General features: G+C 43.9%; 1 protein-coding gene and 1 long non-coding RNA gene across 4 annotated transcripts; one reads left to right on the forward strand and one right to left on the reverse strand.

Annotated features, from left to right (window-relative positions):
* Nucleotides 1-1,257: 1,257 nt before the first annotated feature.
* Atpsckmt (ATP synthase c subunit lysine N-methyltransferase) lies at nucleotides 1,258-19,848 on the reverse strand. 3 transcript variants are annotated; one of them, XM_048368109.1, is made up of 7 exons: nucleotides 19,794-19,848; nucleotides 13,825-14,120; nucleotides 10,584-10,721; nucleotides 9,242-9,292; nucleotides 2,209-2,783; nucleotides 1,731-1,977; nucleotides 1,258-1,644 (listed from the first exon to the last, which is right to left on the reverse strand). In XM_048368109.1, exons 1-5 carry the CDS (start codon nucleotides 19,816-19,818, stop codon nucleotides 2,607-2,609), a joined length of 687 nt encoding a protein of 228 aa, XP_048224066.1. In that variant the 5' UTR covers nucleotides 19,819-19,848; the 3' UTR covers nucleotides 1,258-1,644; nucleotides 1,731-1,977; nucleotides 2,209-2,606. The 3 variants fall into 3 exon arrangements, with proteins under 3 accessions (XP_048224066.1, XP_048224067.1, XP_048224065.1); XM_048368110.1 differs by lacking the exon at nucleotides 19,794-19,848 and adding an exon at nucleotides 17,502-17,527; XM_048368108.1 differs by lacking the exon at nucleotides 19,794-19,848 and having other exon boundaries at nucleotides 13,825-14,644.
* LOC125367449 lies at nucleotides 12,216-12,670 on the forward strand. Its single transcript, XR_007214088.1, has 2 exons — nucleotides 12,216-12,258; nucleotides 12,495-12,670. It is a non-coding gene; the product is annotated as an uncharacterized LOC125367449 (long non-coding RNA).
* Nucleotides 19,849-19,950: the final 102 nt, after the last annotated feature.

Here is a 19,950-nt window from a genome sequence, read left to right on the forward strand (position 1 = left end):
CGGCACATGTCCACCATCTTCCAACACCATTTCTCCCGGACACAGCAACCCTGACACATAAAGAACTGGGAGATTGATGCTTCTACCCACCTGCCAGGGATACATCTAGACAACTGCTGAGTACCTCCAAGGTTCTACCAACACCTTCCATTTACCCACCACAGCCTCAGGGCAGAGAACAATAACAGATCATACTCAAAGCATGCCCCCAAAATGATGAAACTGGCTAGAGCCAGACGCTGGTAACTCACACCTGTAATCCTTGCTACTCAGGAGGCTGAGATCTGAAGATTGCAACTCGAAGACAACCCAGGCAAGAAAGTCTGTGAGACTCTCATCTCCAATTAAGCACCAAAAAAGACAGTGTGGAGGGGTAGTTCAAGTGGTAGAGAGCTAGCCTTGAGCAAAAAAAACTCAAGAGACAGTGCCTAGGCCCTGAATTCAAGCAACTTTACAGACACACACACACACAGAGAGACTAAAATTGACTCACTTGTCTTCTGCTTCCAAAACAGAAATCCCGTGAATCCATGGGCCTGGACAACTGAGCTATTTACCAAGTAAAAAGGCATCCATGACTGACTGACTAAATGAACATCCCCCGGCAGTTCTCATTTACATGAAAATTACCGAATGTGCCATATTTTTGTAAGTTTAAAGAAACAATCATTATTTTTCATTGAACCTTCATTAAGACAGTTTAGTATTTGGGTTACAGGTGTATTACTGAGTTCAAGTCTTCTCTGTAAGTACAGGTTGTCTAACCCACCTTTTGACATTCATTTTCTAGCTATATGAAGTTCGTCTACTCGCATTCAAAGGTTTCCCTTGCCTTTTATCTAAATTGATCAAGACGGTTCTCACGAATGAGAAATATTAAATAAAATCATAAAGTGGGGCTGGGAATGTGGCTTAGCGGTAGAGTGCTTGCCTAGCAGGCATGAAGCCCTGGGTTCGATTCCTCAGCACCACATAAACAGGAAAAACCAGAAGTGGAGCTATGGCTCGAGTGGCAGAGTGCTGGCCTTGAGCAAAAGGAAACCAGGGGCAGTGCTCAGGCCCTGAGTCCAAACCCCAGGACTGGCAAAAAATAATAATAATAATCAAAAGGTAACTAGCAGAAGTCACATGCCAGCCAGGCACTGGTGGCTCATGCCTATAATCATTGCTACTCAAGAGGCTGGGATCTGAGGATCGCAAGTGAAAGCCAGCCCACAAAGAAAAATCTTCAAGACTATCTTCAAAATTAGCCACCAAAAAGCCAGGAGTTGAGCTATGTCTCAAGTGGTAGAGAACCAGCCTTCAGCTAAAAAGCTAAGGGACAGGGCCTCAGGTTCAAGGCCCAGTACCAGTACCAAAAAAAAAAAAAAATCTGCAAGTTCTATGAATAAGCTTTTCCTTAGTGTCTAACATAATAAATACCAAATACCACTTACTGAACCAAAGACTATGTGCTGTGAGCTGTACAAATTTCTGTGAGTCATTATCCCTGGTGGCAGAGATATGCAGTAAATCACGGCTCAGAGTAATTCTTTGTGCAAGGCCTCCCAATGAGGACAGTGCAGAGATCTGAACCCAGTTCAGGCACCCCAGGAAGCTCACAATCAGTATTTTGTTATTAAACCCTTGCCAATTATTCCACAGCTTTGGGAATCTTCTCCAAATCCCAAATTTCACCAAATTGAAGATGTTATCAGTTGTATGCACAACTACATGGAGAGATACAACACTGCAAGTGAAAGAAGGTACACCAATTGCAGAAACATTAGAATGGGTATATGTTTATACATACTCATGCACACACATGTACTTGTATACATGTACGTATCTTCAATTAAACAGTAATCTAGCCCTGGGGCTAATTATTCCTTACAAATATAAAATGTAAATAGCTCTGAGTCCTTTAGAAAATTAGTTTTGCAATAAAGTATAGAAAAGAGATCAATCTTACGTATGAAGCTGCAGGAAAGAGCAAACCTTTTTTTTTTTTTTTTTTTTTTTTTTTTGGCCAGTCCTGGGCCTTGGACTCAGGGCCTGAGCACTGTCCCTGGCTTCTTCCCGCTCAAGGCTAGCACTCTGCCACTTGAGCCACAGCGCCGCTTCTGGCCGTTTTCTGTATATGTGGTGCTGGGGAATCGAACCTAGGGCCTCGTGTATCCGAGGCAGGCACTCTTGCCACTAGGCTATATCCCCAGCCCAAGAGCAAACCTTTTGCTAATACATACTCTATTTAAAAACCATTTGTCCTTATCTGTAGTATTAAACCATACTGTTTATAATGTATAAAGCTGTCGACATTTTCTGATCCATCAACAGGGCTTGCATTTATTTACATTTTCATGCATTCCAGTGTATGAAAAGACAGCACATATTCCAAGAAAAATAGATTTTAAGTCCACTCGTTTTCTTAACTTCTGTTTTCTCCAAAAGCTATAGAAAGAATAGTGATCTGCATCCCACATCAAAGCAAGATATGTTCATTGACAGCTGTTAACAGCTGTAAGTAAGTATCTTTAGCTAAAGACAGAGCTGTAAGTGTCTATGAAATCTTTACTCAGAAAAAGACTTTGAGTGAAGCTTCTATCTGAACGACCAACTGGAGGTGCTCAATTTTCAAGGCTCTTTCCCCTTCCTCGAAAAGTGCCGACATCATAGGCCCACACAGTGTCTGTCCCCTCTCCAGTGATGTGGTCCGGTGTCCAGTGAGGGAACGGGAACCGGCAAGCGATGACTCGTGCATCATCCTCAAGTTCAAGTTCAAGTTTCTTCTCCAACTGCAGCATCTGTGCAGAATAATAGCCTTTAGTTCAGTAAATGATGAGACAGAGAAATGACCCCATGTTGCCCTTCTATATTTACTGAGAGTCTCTTAAAATACTTAGAAAAATAGCATTTACTGCGTAAGTACATTATCAAACAAATGATTAACAAAAAGACACATTAACTGCAGTTATAAGGACATCACCTATTATCAATTATAAAATGTGCTGGTTTTAGCAGTGTCAATCATGATTTCCAGTTTTCTGACTAAAACCATGATGTGACAATAGATTTATTCACATGACATTTCAATATTCCTTGTGTCATATAATTTAGACAATTTCCTACATTTTTAATATCTCTGATACTGGGATATATTATACAATTTATATTATTTTAGGTGGTTTTTTTTTTTTTTTGCCAATCCTGGGGCATGAACTCAGAGCCTAGGCTCTATCCCTAAACCTCTCTATGCTCAAGGCTAGATAGAGCTCTAGCACTTGAGCCACAGAGCCATTTCCAGCTTTTTCTGTTTATATGGTACTGAGGAATTGAATTTAGGGATTCATGCATGCAAGGCAAGCACTCTACCACTAAGCCACATTCCCAGCCCTATTTTAGGATTATAACTGACATTGTTTTCCTCAATAACCATGAAACATTTTAATGTCAACATGTACAGTCAATAAAATATGATTTAGGTACTCCATAAAATATATATATGTATATGCATGTTGTATCAATATGTACAGATACTGTAAAGTAGTTCATAAGTTTTAAAATATGTCATAAAATGCTGATGTACTAACACAGGGCTTCATACATGCTAAGTACCTCTCTACCACTAAGCTATACCTCCAGCCTCAATAATGCATTCCTGGACAGTCTAACATATCTCTTTTATACCATTTTATTATCAATCTACCAACGAGACAATTTTAACGTTTGCTAGAAATGTTGACATTGTAATTAGTTAACAACGGCTTTAAATTTTGTCTGCAGTTCCTAAAAGTACATTAACACCTTAATATCCTAAAAATACTTTTAAAATTCTACTTTCTTAGTTTAAGATGTCAAGTTTATACACAGGTTGCAAAGAACTCCTGTACATCTTTAGCCAGATTCACCCATTTCTAACATCTAGTTATTGTGTCTGTTCTCTTCCTGTCTCTCTGAATACTTTTTCTAAACCATTTAATAGGTGGTTGCATGTAACATCACTGTTTATCTCCATAATGCCTCAGTGTGTATTTTCTAAGAAACGGAAAACCTTCTTACATAATCCCAGCACAGTGTTCATATTCAGGAAATTTAACATCGTATCCCAACTACACTCCAATTATTTCATTACCTCAACAGTGTGCTATAGAATTTTCTTCAGGGCAGAATCCAGTGCCAGATCACTTTTTGCATTGAGTAGCAGTAGCATTTCATTAGATTTCTTTGATCTGAAACAGTTTCTATCTTTCTTCGTCTTTTCCTGACAAAGGACCAAATGGACCACATTTGGGGATTTCCCTGACATCTGCTCCTTATGTGCTCGTTGCGTAGGTGTCTCTGGCAACGCCACAGCTATGCATCTAAGACTCTAGAAGCCCAGGAGGTCCTTCTGTTCCTGGTGGTGATATTAACCACAGGATTAGTGGTCAGTACAGCAACTCCACAATGCAATGATTAGGTTAGCTTGCGGGAAGAAATTTGGAGATGATTTAAACACCATTACTTATCAGACCATCCCAGCACTAGAAGTAGCTTTCCCTGATGATTCTGACTGGAAGCCATTTTTACTATAGCAACTGCAAAGTGGCAATATTCTAATTCCATTATTTCTTCCAGATGTATAGATATCATTATACTGTAAGAAAGAGTTTTCCTTTCTCCTTTCTCCCTCAGACTAATATCCATAACTACCTGGTCTAAGCACTCGCATTATTCCTCATTCAGTAGGTCATAATCCACTAATGTTCTTGCTTATTCTAATGGCCATATTGTCCTAAATTGGCCACTCCTCCAACTGGCTTCTTAATCCTTCAGACATATTCCTCTACAATGTTTTGAGTACTTCCTTATATTCTGGTTCATCAGAATGTATCTTCCAGGATCAGTCCTTCCTCAAAGATTCTTAGTTCCTTTTAGTAAAAAATTGTGCTTATTTAGAAACCAAGATCCAGGGGAATGGGGATTTAGCTCAGCAGAAGAGTGCCTGCCTGGCAAGTGGAAGGCCTGGAGTTCGGTCCTCAGCTCTGGGGAGGAAAAAAAGAAAAAAAGGAACCAAGATCCAGTCAAAAGTAACCAACTTGTTGGGCACTGGTAGCTCACATCTATAATACTAAAATACCCAGGAGGCTAAGATTTGAGGATGACAGTTCAAAGCCAGCATGGACAACAAAGTCCATGGGACTTATATTTCCAATTAACTACCAAAAAAAGCTGGAAGTGGAGCTGTGGCTCTAGGGGTAGAGTGCTAGCCTTGAGCAAAAAAAAACCTCAGGGCAGCACCCAGGCAGAGTTCAAGTCCCAGGACCAGCAGAGAGAGAGAGAGAGAGACACACACACACACACACACACACACACACACACACACACACAGGTAACCAACTAAAACAAGACAAGCAAATCAACAATACTCTTGTAAAGGCTTTGCTCTTGATTTACATCTTAGAAAAGTGGCTAGGAAAAATTCCTCCTGCTGCTATTGCTCCTATTGCTGGAGTGAGGCAAAATTCATCAGTAGAATCAATACCAAGATAACAATAAATTTCATTAAGGATGGGAAGTTGCTATTTTTCTAACAGCCAGTAAAGTTTTTCTTTTAAGTTTTATTCTTTGAGGGAAAATTAAATAAGCAAAGAATGAGACAATATGTGCTTCTCCAAAATATCAGAGGTTTCTTATGGAAATTTGGTTCATAAAAAGAGTAATTTTAAGTATATTTTCATTACTATTATTCTTTTCTCTTTTATTGTTTCTTTTATTTCAAAATGATTGTCACATGCTAAGTCAAGATAAACCTAAAAATGAAAGGAGCTATTTCAATCATGAGAAATGAACTGACTAAATTACACATAAATATGCAACGAGTCTGGTTCTTGATATCATACACAAAAGAGAAGCAGTGATGTGTCATGCCTGCCTAATACAATGCAAAATTATTCAGATAATTATAGGCTTCAAAGTGACACAAACTCATCCTATTCTAATTGTATCTTCCGAACTTGAAACGCAAGCTGGAATCAGCTTGAAGCCATGAAACAAATCAGGCTTGACCATGATCAACACTGGCCTACGACCTGACATGCTCCCCTCGGCCGATAGGGTAGCTCTGCCACCAGGCGCCTCCCTCTGACACCTTGGCTGGCCACCCCTAACTTCCCATACCTCCAACGTTAGCCCAGAGCCTAGGTGACTCCTCTCTGGGACAGCAAGTGTCCATCCTTCAGGTCTCACTGCTGCCCTGCCTTACGGACGCCCCCATCTGCTTGCTGCTCCCCAAGCCCACCAGACACACGTGCCCCTCATCCCCTTCATGACTGCTGCCCTTTGACGACCATTTTTGCATGCCCGTCTTTCTCCCTCGCTATTTCCAGGACACTGTCCCTACTCCGTTCCTCCTTTGCTTTCAACTGCTCTGCGGGACTTATTTCGTTCAACTGTATGATACATTCTACGCTGGTGTCTTTTAATATCTTCCCTCCCCACTAATATAAACGTAGCTCCAGGAAAAAGTGTTTGTGTTGTTCACTGAGATATTCCAAGTGATTACAGTGGTCATAATTACCTCATGAGCAAAGGAAAGATCGGTACGTGGTTCGGTCAGGAGTCACTCTTACTGGAAATCCTAACTAAAATTAATCATTCTTTTAAGTTATGAAAGCTCATAGCGTTCTAGGGAAAGTATTTCTATCACATTCCTGCATTAAACAGCAGTGGCTTATGTCTATATTCTTAGCTACTCAGGAGGATGAGCTATGAAGACTGAGGTTCAAAACCAGCCCAACCAGATGAAGCTGAGATTCTTACCTTTAATTAACCAGGAAAAAAAAACAAAACCTAGAACTGGAGGTGTAGCTCAAGTACTAGAATACCAGCCATAACTAGCAAGAGCCAAGTAAGGGACCAAAGTACTTAGTTCAGTTGTACCATCGAAACAACAACAAAAATAGTACCCACTGAGTGATTATTCTGTGCCTAGTGATGCCATGCTAGAGGCCAAGCAACACACACATCTGACCATCAGATCCCTGAGCTTTTAAGTTCACAGTACAGCAACAGGGCAAAGAGTATGGAAGCCAGCAGGCAAAGAGTGCAGAGTGAGGACCGGGCACCTTATCCTTAAAAGCAGCAAAAAGTCCCAGAAGACATTTAAACAAGAGTAATGGTGGACGTGTTCTGTATTTTGAAAAGAGGCTCGGGCTGTGTTAATGTGGATACTTGCCATTCTAGTGGTGGGTTTACCAGATCCAGATGGATTCCTCACACCATTCTGATCTATGGGTGTGATGTGGTAGCTCCGTTGTCAGCCGCAACTGCACAGAGCTGTTAGGCCTAATCAGCAGAGCATCGGAAGCAGGGCTGAGGACTGCAACAGCAGGGCGTCCTGCTCTGTACTTCCCGAGGGCTCCTCCTGGCAATCTAGCCACCTGCCTGCATCAGACACGATGCAAATTGTTTCACAGATGCTGGCTTTGCTGAGCCACGCAGCCCAGATTGGAATGTTGATCAGCACCCAAAGAACAGGAATACAGCTTGACAGGTGCATGACATGGTCAGGCTCAGACAGGTAGAGAGCACTTTTCTAGGGTCACCCAACTCTGAAGGGCAAACATCCCAGCCAGCATGCTTTCCTCATCCCTTCCCCACTACCTCCTCTTAGGCAAAGCTTGCTGTGGGTTGAAAGTGGGGCCCTCTAAAGCAACAGAAGCCAGCTGCGCTCGCTACATCTTGATGAGCCCACCAACATGGAAAAGGGGTTGGCTGAATCTCTCTTATTACAGAAAATGTGAGAGCGTGTGTGTATTTCAGCTGCTCCCTGCTCTCCTTGGGGATAGTGAGATACTGTAAGTTCCTTGCTTAGGAGGTGTCTATGTACAGAAGAGCAGGCAATAATTGCAAAAGCATGTTTAACGTAACCAGACTCCTAACACCACTCAGTAAGCAGCTCCAAACCTTGTGTGCATCTCAAACTTGACAGCAAACAGCAGAGTGGCCGCCACAGGTTAGGTAGCCATGGCATTTCCAAAGGCCACTGCTGCCCCCAACTGGAGCAAGGTAGTATGGTTTCACCACACCGTTAAATGTCCTCCTGTCTCTCCAGAGAACATGGAAATCCTGGTAAATAGTAACTCTATTTTTACAATGTGTGGAACTGAGAGTTCCTTATCTTCAAATTACTAATTATTCCACTTTAGAATGAAACCTCAAATATTCTAATAAATAGTAAGTAAATCACCATCAAAATTATCTACCTAAAATCCCAAAAGCTGTTTGTCTTTTTTTTTTTTCAAATGACCAAGGACCATGCTTCCAACCTGTCTTTACTTCTAGAACAAAAGTATAGAGACCAAGTTTGATCTTTAGCTCAGGCCTAATATCAAACACAAACATACAGAATTCTGCCACTTTCAAGAATATGTAACTGAGGCATTTCCAAATTGTTCTTAAATTTAAAGAACATTGTAGTGCATTAAAATTCCTAGAAGTAGCAATATGTTTCTTAAGCACTGAAACATCTTCTATAAAAATTAAGGTATAAATAAGAAAGCAAAACAAACAAAATTCTTTTTTAAAACTTAAAACCATATCAGTTATATAGTGCCATTTCAGCAAACATCCAATTCTGCCAAGATTATTATGGCTACCATTACAACTTTGAAGAGTAAAAAGGGATTTATTCTCTGGACTATAAGCCAGCAATTACAGTAAAAGCAACCCACCCTGACCATCTTTCTACAGGCTATAGAGAGCCATTTCACTACAATACTGTGGTATTTTCACTTGTGAAAGTACATAATCAAAGTTCAATATTCAGTTCTTTGGCAAATCAGTCAATTGAGGCAAATTGAAACTAGTCAATGCTCATCCACGCTGAAAATTATCTCCCAGCAAAATTGGAGGAATGATCAATTCAAAGGGAACATCCCATTAACTTCCCCTAGTGATTCCAGCTGGGTCTAAGTTAGCAGCCATGAAAATCACAAACTACACTCGACACTGGGACCTCATAAATCGGTTTTGAAGCTGGAAATGTGAAGGATTGTGAGATTTTTATCTGAAACAAAAGTTTGAAAATATGACTGAATCATTTGTGACTGAGCTTTTAAGGTCCTGAAGTATTTTATTAAACCAGTGACCTGAGACCCCCAGGTTCCCTGACAGTCTCTGAGAGGCCATCACTCTGCACGTGGGCGAGAGGTGACACACCGGTGCTGAGAGGGCCTGCCACACCACCGGCCCCAAACAGAGAACCAGAGAACATACTCACCATCTGGGGCACGCCAAAAATAACCACGTTTGAGTACTGTGAAAAGGAAACCTGGAAGTGAGATGGGAAACCATGAGTCGATGAGTCCTAGAAAGCCAGACATCAAGCTTGACTTCTTTCACGGGAGTGAATTTTCCATTCTGCCACACAGTGGGCTTTTACAAACTTCTAAAAAGAATGTCCTCCTCAAGATGGCACAAAGGAAGAAGCGGCTTGTCCCCGTTCCCACCGATACTAATACAAAGGACCAGTTTCCCAAACGCATCCCTGTAACACCTGTCACTTGGTCCTCAAGGGGGCAGCAGGCAGAGCACGCCTCCATTCCTGGCACTGGGTAAGGCAGCTTGCAAGAACTCGGCGGGTTTCAAAGCCACCTGCTTTGTGTTCAACCACCATCCGAAGAATTCTAGCCCCTTTCCTTTCCTCTAAGACACTACGTAAAAAGCGCAATAAAACGTTCTTTCAACAGTTGACAAACTGGGGGTAAAAGTGCTTCGACAGTCAAAATTTTTATTGCCCAATCAACATCCTACTTACTCTACAGAAACTGTTCACTTATATATGGCAAGTAAAACACAAGTGGATTTTTATAAGCAACTAATGGCAATATTACAATGGAAAATTCTTATTTAAGAGAAAGCATTTTATGGAGTTTTCCTAAAGCAAAACTACAAGGTTCTAGAGTGCAGATAAATTTGGAAGTATCTCATCCTCTATGAGGACAAAAAGTAACCACAAGAGCGTAATTAGTAGAGTCTTCCTTTTCCCAGTTACCATCTGTCTCACACAGGTGGAAGGGTCAAACAGATACCCAGAATAATTTATAAATGTTCCACATGAGGTTAAGAATCTCATTATTGGGCTGGGGATATGGCCTAGTGGCAAGAGAGCTTGCCTCGTATACGTGAGGCCCTGGGTTCGATTCCCCAGCACCACATATACAGAAAACGGCCAGAAGGGGCGCTGTGGCTCAAGTGGCAGAGGGCTAGCCTTGAGCAAAAGGAAGCCAGGGACGGTGCTCAGGCCCTGAGTCCAAGGCCCAGGACTGGCAAAAAAAAAAAAAATCTCATTATTTTATTTTACAATACACAAAATGAGAACATTCTAATTCAGTCAATAAATTTCTGGGATTCATGTGATATCACATCTTCAACTCTAAGGTAGCGTCAGGTTGTAAAAAATCTATCCATTTAAAATGTATCTCATTATTTCAAAATATCCACTTGGGTTTCAATTTTTAATTAGTCAGCCTCGTTGTGAATTTAAAAGATTTAGTCATCCTCACTGTGAATTTGAAAGTTTTCACTTGAGTTTTCCTAGGGCTGCTCTCTGCCTTACATACCTTCCACAGGTCGGAAATGTAAAACTTGGCAGAACCATGCACACCTTCTCGCCAGGCGCGGTATCTGGAGTACCAAACTAGCCAGGGATTTAATTCATAACCAACAGCTGTGAAGCCTTCCTTGGCTGCCGCTATCACCTGGAAAGAGGGAAGGATTTATCCAAAAGAAGAAAAGGTCACCTTACATGGCCAAATAACAGGAGTATTCCTACTTACGATTTATAATCCTAAAGTATCCTGTCAAAAAGCACTGCCTTTGTGGAAGACACCATTTAAAAAATATTTCTCAGCTGGATGCCAGCAGCTCATACCTGTTATCTTGGCTACTTGGTAGGCTGAGATAGTTGAGGTCCCTGTTTGAGCCCAGCCTAGGCAGAAAAGTCATCAGACAGATTCTCAATGAGGGCTGTACATCATAGTGTGAATCTATTATAGAAACTACCTAGAGAAGCCTGGCACCGGTGGCTCGTATCTGTAATCCTAACTACTCAGGTGGCTGAGATATGAAGACCAAGGTTCAAAGCCAGCCAAGAAGGAAACTCTGTGTGACTTTTATGTTCAATAAAATACTCAAAAAAAAGTTAGAAGTGGAGCTAGAGTAAAAGAAGCTCAGGGACAATGCCCAAGCTCTGAGTTCAAATCCCAGGAGTGGCACACACACAAAAAAGAGTTACCTAGAAGCCTAACATAGGTGAGCTGCACCCAAGTGCAGGAAGCAAGACCCTATTTCAAAAAATTACCACCAGAAAAACAGGGCTGGAGGCGTGGCTCGGCAATTAGAGCACCAAGTCCAGAGTGCAAACCCCAATCCCACTAAAAATAATAAAATGTCTCTAAAAGATGGGAATGCAGCTCTGTGATAGAGCACTGACTAGCATGCACTTGGTTCCTAAATACTGTAAAAAAAAAAAAAAGTTTTAAGTGTATCTCCACTAGGCGCAGGTGGCTCACACCTGCTACTCAGGAGGCTGAGTACTCAGGAGGCTGCTACTCAGGAGGCTCACACCTGCTACTCAGGAGTCTCAGCTACTCAGGAGGCTGAGACCTGCAGATCATAGTTCGAAGGCAGCCTGAGCAGAAAAAGCACATGAGACTCTTACCTCTAATTAACTAAGAAGTTGGAAGTCAAAGTGTGGCTGAAGTGGTAAAGTATCAGCCCTGAGCAAAAAACCTAAGAAACAGTGTCCCAACCCTAGGTTCAAGCCCCAGTACCTCTACACCACACACACACACACACACACACACACACACACACACACACACTTTCTTTTCTTTTTTTTTTTTTTTTTTTGGCCAGTCCTGGGCCTTGGACTCAGGGCCTGAGCACTGTCCCTGGCTTCTTCCCGCTCAAGGCTAGCACTCTGCCACCTGAGCCACAGCGCCCCCTTCTGGCCGTTTTCCATATATGTGGTGCTGGGGAATCGAACCTAGGGCCTCGTGTATCCAAGGCAGGCACTCTTGCCACTAGGCTATATCCCCAGCCCCCCCCCCACCCACACACACACACACACACACCACACACACACTTTCTATATCTCCATAAACATATAGTTTGTGCACAAGGCAATGGCCACCCCACTTAAATTCATTTTCTCATTTTTGTCAAAGATTTCATTTTTTTCTGAATGGGAAGAACTGCTCTATTTTCAACGATTTCACTTTTAGTATCAAGATTGTTTTTTGGGTTTTTTTGTTTGTTTTTTTTTTTTGTTTTGGCCAGTCCTGGGCCTTGGACTCAGGGCCTGAGCACTGTCCCTGGCTTCTTTTTGCTCAAGGCTAGCACTCTGCCACTTGAGCCACAGCGCCGCTTCTGGCTGTTTTCTGTATATGTGGTGCTGGGGAATCGAACCTAGGGCCTCGTGTATCCGAGGCAGGCACTCTTGCCACTAGGCTATATCCCCAGCCCTCAAGATTGTTTTGAACAAATGTGCGATCCATTCTGGTTTAGCCAACTACTGAGCAGTACTAACAAACTATTTCTGAAATCTGCCACATCTTTCCATTAGTAAGCTTGCAGAACAAAAGGCAAAATTAATATACCTGGGAACTTGGTTTTGTGAGCAAGTAATGGTAATAAAAATAGTAAAGAATCAAGAATCTCAGGCTGGGAATATGGCCTGATGGTAGAGTGCTTGCCTCGCACACATGCAGCCCTGGGTTCAATTTCTCAGCACCATGTATATAGAAAAAGCCAGAAGGGGCGCTGTAGAGTGCTAGCCTTGAGCACAAAGAAACCAGGGACAGTGCTCAGGCTCTGAATTCAAGCCCCAGGACTGGCAAAAAAAAAAAAAAAATCAAGAACCTAAAATTACTTCTGTATATTTTGTTTTGCAATTCCTCACTTTAAACTAAAAACAGGTAAAAAATAACCATACCAAAAGCCAGTAAGGGTTGGGAATATGGCCTAGTGGCAAGAGTGCATCTCTCGTATACATGAAGCCCTGGGTTTGATTCTTCAGCACCACATATATAGAAAACGGCCAGAAGAGGCGCTGGGGCTCAAGTGGCAGAGTGCTAGCCTTGAGCAAAAAGAAGCCAGGGACAGTGCTCAGGCCCTGAGTTCAAGGCCCAGGACTGGCCAAAAAAAAAAAAAAAAAAGGAAAAGGAAAATGGAGTGACTTGAAATCGTCAACAGTGGCATCCCACCAGAATCCCAATACAAGGAGGGACAGTGGTCAGTCCAGCACTGCTCGGCCCATGCTCTCTTGTCCCCACTCCTGAAGGGCCCACCCTTCAGAACTGTCCTGCCCCAGGTAACTCCCAAGTCACAAAATGCTACAAGGACACCATCTTCCTAGAAACCAGAAGCATACTGTTTGAATAGGTGGAGAATTGAAACACACACTCAAAACCTCCCTTCTAACCAGGCGTGGTGGCGTACACCTATAACCGCACCACTCATGAGATGGAGAGCTGGCAGGCTACACAGCAAGACCTTGTCTCGAAAAAAATAAAAACCTTCCTTCTGACTAACATGTGTATTTCCCACTATCCTGAATGTAAACACTCGTGGCTGCCAGAGGGAAAGAAGGGAACGGGGAACTGCTTTCTAATGAACTTAGTTTCCGTTTTGAAGATGAAGCGTTCTAAGACTGGTGGTGGTGCTGGCTGAACAATGTAAATGCACCTAATACATTGGACTGGACACCTGAAACAGGCTAAGATGGCAAAGTCTGGCGCACAGAAGCAGACGTTGTGTTGATTCCGATTCCAAGCCTCACCCCGCTTGGGCCTAACTCACAATGCGTCCATCGCCGCTGCCGATGTCTACCAGGGAGCCTCTTCTGTGCCCCAGCATCCTCACAACATTCTCAATCTGCTTCGACGTCGCAGGTACGAAAGGCAAACAAACTTTTCGGAGGGCTGGTGCGATAAACGGCGTGGCTCCGGCATACACGGCTACTAGGGCCCCACCCACAATCCCAGTAAATAAAACACCCCACTTGCTTCTCTTCAAACTGTGGCCTTCCACTTCCAGACTATCAGGAGGAAGTCTCGGTGGCCCTTCTTCTTGGGGCATTTCTGGGGTAGCTGCACCTATATTGAAAGCAAAAAAGAAGGGCATGTAGCCACACATCTGAAACCCAAGGCTGCATTTTTTTTTCCTACCTTTCTCTCCCCCTCTGGTAGTGGGAATCAAATTCAGTGCCTTGCACATGCTAGGTAAGTGCTCTGCCCCTGAGCCAATCGACAGCCCCTTTTCATGCAATTCTAACAAATCCATACTTTTAAAGGCCAATTCAGCTGAAAACAAAAATTACAAGTATAAGATTCTTCTAGTGTTCTAAATTCCACTTACAAAACTAAAGTGATTTGGAAACATTATTCAGTACTGGCAGAAGACTGAAATCTTTTCTTCACAATTATTGGTTTTTTTATTTGTGTCCAGGAATCATCCCGAAGATATATTAAGGGTATTCAAGTCTAGCTATAGTAATTTGTCATTTCAATATTCACTATTACGTATTTTAACCATAAACCAATTCTGTGTTCTGAATAAATAAAAAAGCACAAAATACTTCATTATAATCTATGTAAAGTGAAATGAAAGGATTCCACACCAAAATTTCTCTGTCATCTGTAAATCAGCTGCCCAAACACAATTTTGAAAAAGAAGATTTTTTTTTTTTTGTAAAACAGCAGGTCTTAGGGAGGGATGGGTAAGAATGTTCAAAGGGGTGACAATGATCGAGATGCATTCCAATCATAAACCTCTTTATACAACTCTTTTGTACAAGTACTTAATGATATATTTTTTTTTAATCAGGTCTTTCCAAACTCTTCAATACGTGTGGCCGTAGTCTTTAAAGCAGATACGAAACAGAAAAGAAATTGTTACAAAGCTGTCGCGAGTACAGAATAAAGCAAACCAACTCTAATCACTGATTGCAGAGAAATGAATGTCACCTTAAATATCCTCCCCTTGCGTTGTCCTCCAAAATGCATCCCTAATGGGATATGAAAATTATGTGACGATATTGGAATTGATTAATGACAACACAGCGCCGCGTCTTAGTGAGCCAGGCGAGGCTAAGATGCCACCTCTGTTCCTTTACTGAGTGAATCCCTCCTCCGTGCTCAACCTGCTGTGTCCCAGGGATGCTGTGAAGATAGAGCACGTGAATGTGGGCGCAGACACGAGACAGCCAGAGCGTGTCATCTCTTATGTTCTGAACAAGGAAAGCCCCCCCAACGGCCGCCATCATGAACACTGCTGCAGCCCCAAAGGAAACCCGAGCACCTGGGGCCTGAAGCAGCAGTGCACCGCGTAGACACCAGTCCCTAGCTAACAGGAAAGGGTGAGGGGAGGATGATGCTCACGGCTTATCAGGAAACCATGAGAAACGCCGGCTGCGTTCGTTTTAAACTGCTAAAGGAAACTGCCATACCGTTCCTCGCTCAAAACTGCACCCATTCATTCATCGCTCAAAACTGCACCCATTCATTCCCACAAGATGCAGGAGGGTGTGGCAGGGCGGACTTCCTCCCGGAGGCTCTAGGGGATTCACCGGCTTGGTATGCCTTGGCTCTGGACCACAGAGCACTCAAACCTCTGTTGCATCATGGAAGCTCAAGTGTGCACGTGCCAGAATCGGGGTTTGAACTCAGGGCTCTTGCCTGGCTTTTTCAAGCCCCACACCAACAAACAAAAATTGTGGACCTCTTGGAGGGGCTGTAATTGTACACACTGCACGCATGAACTGCGACAATCTATTCTGGTATGGTACAAATTTCAATACAAGGCACACCAAAAACTGCCGGAGACATCTGGCCAATGACCAGCACACCCCGCTCAACGTGTCCTTATTCTGCTTGACTCCTGAGGCCCCCTAAAGTGAGTTTCACAACTGGTTTCACAGTGGAAAACCAAAAAGTCCAAGATGCTTGTAAGAAAGGTTTTTTTAAAAAAAAAAAAAAGTGATTGCATTTGGCAGAAAGCAAAAGCTTTAAATAAATAATTTCCATCATAATTCTGTCATGCTGTAGAAAGTGAGCTTTTATTCAAGGGAGGTCATGGCACATTTGCTCTGTCTTCTAGACATCCCATGGGCCTTCCAACAGCCCCGCAAGGGGGGCTGCTAAGAACCCAGCCTCACGGTTCTGCCTTTCAGAATTCTAACTAGCTCTTTAACAGAAGTGAAGTTGTTACTAAGGCATGATTTGCCCACCAGTTAGGTTTTTTATACGTAGATATTCTGTTTACATGTAGACACTAGAATTGCTAAAATTATCCTATGAAGCATCAGCACTTTTTTTTTTCTGGTTTATTTTTGGAGAAGGAATCAAATGGACTTTTCTGCCCAGGCTAGCCTCAAACCACCATCCTCCAGATCTCAGCCTCCTACATAGCTCAGAATCAAAGTATGAGCCACTAGTGCCCAGGCTGGTACTGGGGTTTGAACTCGGGGCCTTGTACTTACTACACTAGCTAGATCCCACTGAGCCACCCCCCTTTAGGACAGGGTCTGACTTTCCACCCAGCCTGCACTTGAGCCCCATCCTGCTTCCAGGCTTCTGGTCATCGCTGGGACCACAGCCATCCAGTTCCCTTCACAGAGGCCTCATCAAGGCTTTTCTGCACAGCCTGGCACTGAGATCCTCCCAATCTCAGCCTCCCACATACTCTGTGGTTACAGGCATGCCACGGAGCCTCGCTAGGGTGAGAAGAATTTCATGAATTTCTGCCTGGGCTGGCCTTAAACTATCCTTCCGTTCTCAGCCACCAGGATTGTAGGAATAAAACACTATTTCCCAGATTGTACCACAAGTCAATTTTCTTTTTTTTTTTTTTTTTTTTTGCCAGTCCTGGGGCTTGGACTCAGGGCCTGAGCACTGTCCCTGGATTCCTTTTGCTCAAGGCTAGCACTCTACCACTTGAGCCACAGTGTCACTTCGGCTTTTTCCGGCTTTTTCTGTATATGTGGTGCTGAGGAATCAAACCCTGGGCTTCATACATGCTAGGCAAGAACTCTACCACTAGGCCACATTCCCAGCCCCCGTGTCAATTTTAGAACAGTTTCATTATCTCCACAAGAAACCCCCTTAGCCTTCAGCCATCATCCCCCCATCAACCTTCTGCCCCCAGCCCTAAGCAACCCTGTTTCTAATCAGGTTTACAGGAGTGGAGTCACTTTGTATGTTGTCTTCTGAAATCAACTGGTTTTGTTTTTGTTTTTTTGTCAGTTCTCAGGCTTGAACACGGGGCTTGGGCACAATCCCTGAGCTTTTCTGTGCAAGACTAGCATTCTGCTGCTGAGCCACAGCTCTACTTTGGGTTTCCTGGTGGCTAAATGGAGATAAGTTTCACAGGCTTTCCTACCCTAGCTGGCTTCAAACCACAATCCTCTGGTCTCAGCCTCCTGAGTAGCTAGGATTACTTGTGTGAACCAGCAGGGCCTGGCAATCAACTTCTTTTACTTAGTCCAACGGACACAAGATTCAGCTACACTGCACCTTGTATCCGTACTTTATTGCCTTTTGTGACTGGATATTCCACTGTATGGATATTCAACACTTGCCACTGATTTGTATACTGAGTTTATTAAATATACACAAGTTGGATGATCCAAATTCTTCATCTAAGCACACACTTTCATAAAAGTGGCAAAATACATAAAGTAAGGCCTGCCATCTAGCCCCGTGTGAGTGGTAGAGTACAGGGGAGGCAGATTTAGGTCAGATTGTGAAAAATGCTATACAATTCACAACACAGTGGGAATATAGGGAGAAGTAGAAGGAAGATGAATGCCAATAATGGAACCAGTTAAGGTACTGGCAAAAGGCCAGAACTGGGGCTAGGAGCAGTGAACAGTGAGAAAAGACAGGTGGAGTGTTTGAATACCAGAAGTGAGCATTTTATTTTGTAAGCAATAAGTGAACTTTTTATCCAAAGCCACTGCAATATATCTGTGAAGAAAAACAATGTCAAAGCCAAATGCTAGTGGCTCATGCCTGTAATCCTGCCTACCCCGAGGTCTATGAGCTGAAGGATCATAATTTGAAGCCAGCCTGGGCTGAAAAGTTGCTATACTCCATCTCCAAAACAGTCAGCCAAAAGGAGCACAGGAAATGTAGCTCCAGTGGTAGAGCACCAACCTAGTAAATGTGAGGCCGTAAGTTCAAACTCCAGCACACAAAAATTTAAAAAAGGCAACACCAACACCTGGACAAAAGCCACTGAACCTCAAGTTTTTATGCCCAAATGGTTCTCAAATTTTGAGAAAATCGGTACCCACTGACTTTTTTGGGACTATATAAATCCAATGTCAACTATAAGGTCCATTGATTTAAAAAAAAAAAAAAAAGTACTGCTCTTACCCATGAAAATTAGTCCCTGAACATTCAAAATTAGAATCAAAACTGTTCCAATTTTTTGTGTGTGCCAATCCTGGGACTTGAAATCAGGGCCTGGCCTGAATGCCATCCCTAAGATTTTTTTTTGCCTAAGGCTAGTGCTCTACCACTTGAACTACAGCTTTACTTCCAGCATTTTTTTCTTCCGTAGTTAATTGAAGATGAGTCTGACTTTCCTGCTGCTGCTGGCTTTAAACCACATACTTGGCCTCCTGAGTAGCTAGGGTTACAGGCAAGAGCCACCAGCATCCCGCTCCACAACTGTTTTATCGGCCCTTCCTTGTTTAGCTTTGCCAGAATATTGACTGTAATATCCACGGATGGCAAGAAACTTCCTGTCAGGTGTACTCTGCAGAACGCCCAACTACAGTATGAAATGAGAGCTGCGGCGGCCACGATTTCCAAAGCGCACTTAGAGGAGTCCACATGTGAAATTCAAAGCCGAGTACAAGGTTAACTAATTCATATTGTCTCCAGGCCTCAGGTGCCTGCTTCCGGTTGAGAAAAAAAAAAAAAAAAAGAACAATTTTCCAGGGCAGATCTGAAGCTGAAGCTCAAGGCGGCGATTACAATGCTAAGAGTAAATTAATTAAACTAATCCACAAGACTCATCTCCAATTAACCACCCAATTAGCCAGAAGTAGAGCTGTGGTTCAAGTAATAAAACACTCGCTTGGCGTGGGGGGAAAAAGAAAAAAATAAAATAAAATGAAAAAGCAATGGCACGGCGCCCGGGCCTTGAGCTCCCGACCCCGGTGCACGGCAGCGCAGCTCCGTGTCCAGCTGGGCTCTGGCTGGACAGACATAACGGTCAAGTGCCAGATGCACGGAGTGCCCCACCGGGCAAGGTCTGACAGCCGGGAGTTAATACAAACGGAACACACAGCAGGGCTAAGTTCCTGTCCCTCGGCAACTGAGACTGGAAACCCGCGTCCGATCAACCGAGCCCAGTTAACCAGCAGGTCGGGATCTAGGGCACAAGTGTACGGACACCCTACGGTGCCAGCAAAGCCCATCAGGCGGACGGGGAAACTGAGGCACGGCCGAGCGACTCCTCCAAAGTCACCGCTAGGGAGAGGCGCGGTCCCTCTTCGCAGGAAAAGTCGCCAAGAACGGGGCCCGCTGGGCCCGGACGTTCGGAACCGGCCCGGACTAAGCGACAGACCCAGGCCCGAGAGCGCCAAGGACGGCCCCCGAGGCGGCGCCCGGCCAGCCCGACGGCGGACACCGGCCCCGGACACCCGGGAGGGGGGGGGGAGGCTCGGCCGCCGCCACCCCCGCGGGCGGCGAGCTCCACGCCGCGCCCGCCCCACGCCCTCCCGAGCGGCCACCACGGCCCTGCCGGCCAGGCCTCACCTCCTCCTCCTAGTCCTCGTTCCATCGCGAGAGTTCCTGACCGGAAGCGGAAGTGGGCTCTACCATCCTCCCGAAGCCGGGGGGGGTGGGATTACGGAAGCGTTTTGAGTCCACGAGGTCCTCGGTGAGCCCTACGAGGCGGAAGCGCCTCATCACA

Source organism: Perognathus longimembris, chromosome 19, assembly GCF_023159225.1.
Source record: "Perognathus longimembris pacificus isolate PPM17 chromosome 19, ASM2315922v1, whole genome shotgun sequence".
Taxonomy (NCBI): Eukaryota; Metazoa; Chordata; class Mammalia; order Rodentia; family Heteromyidae; genus Perognathus; species Perognathus longimembris.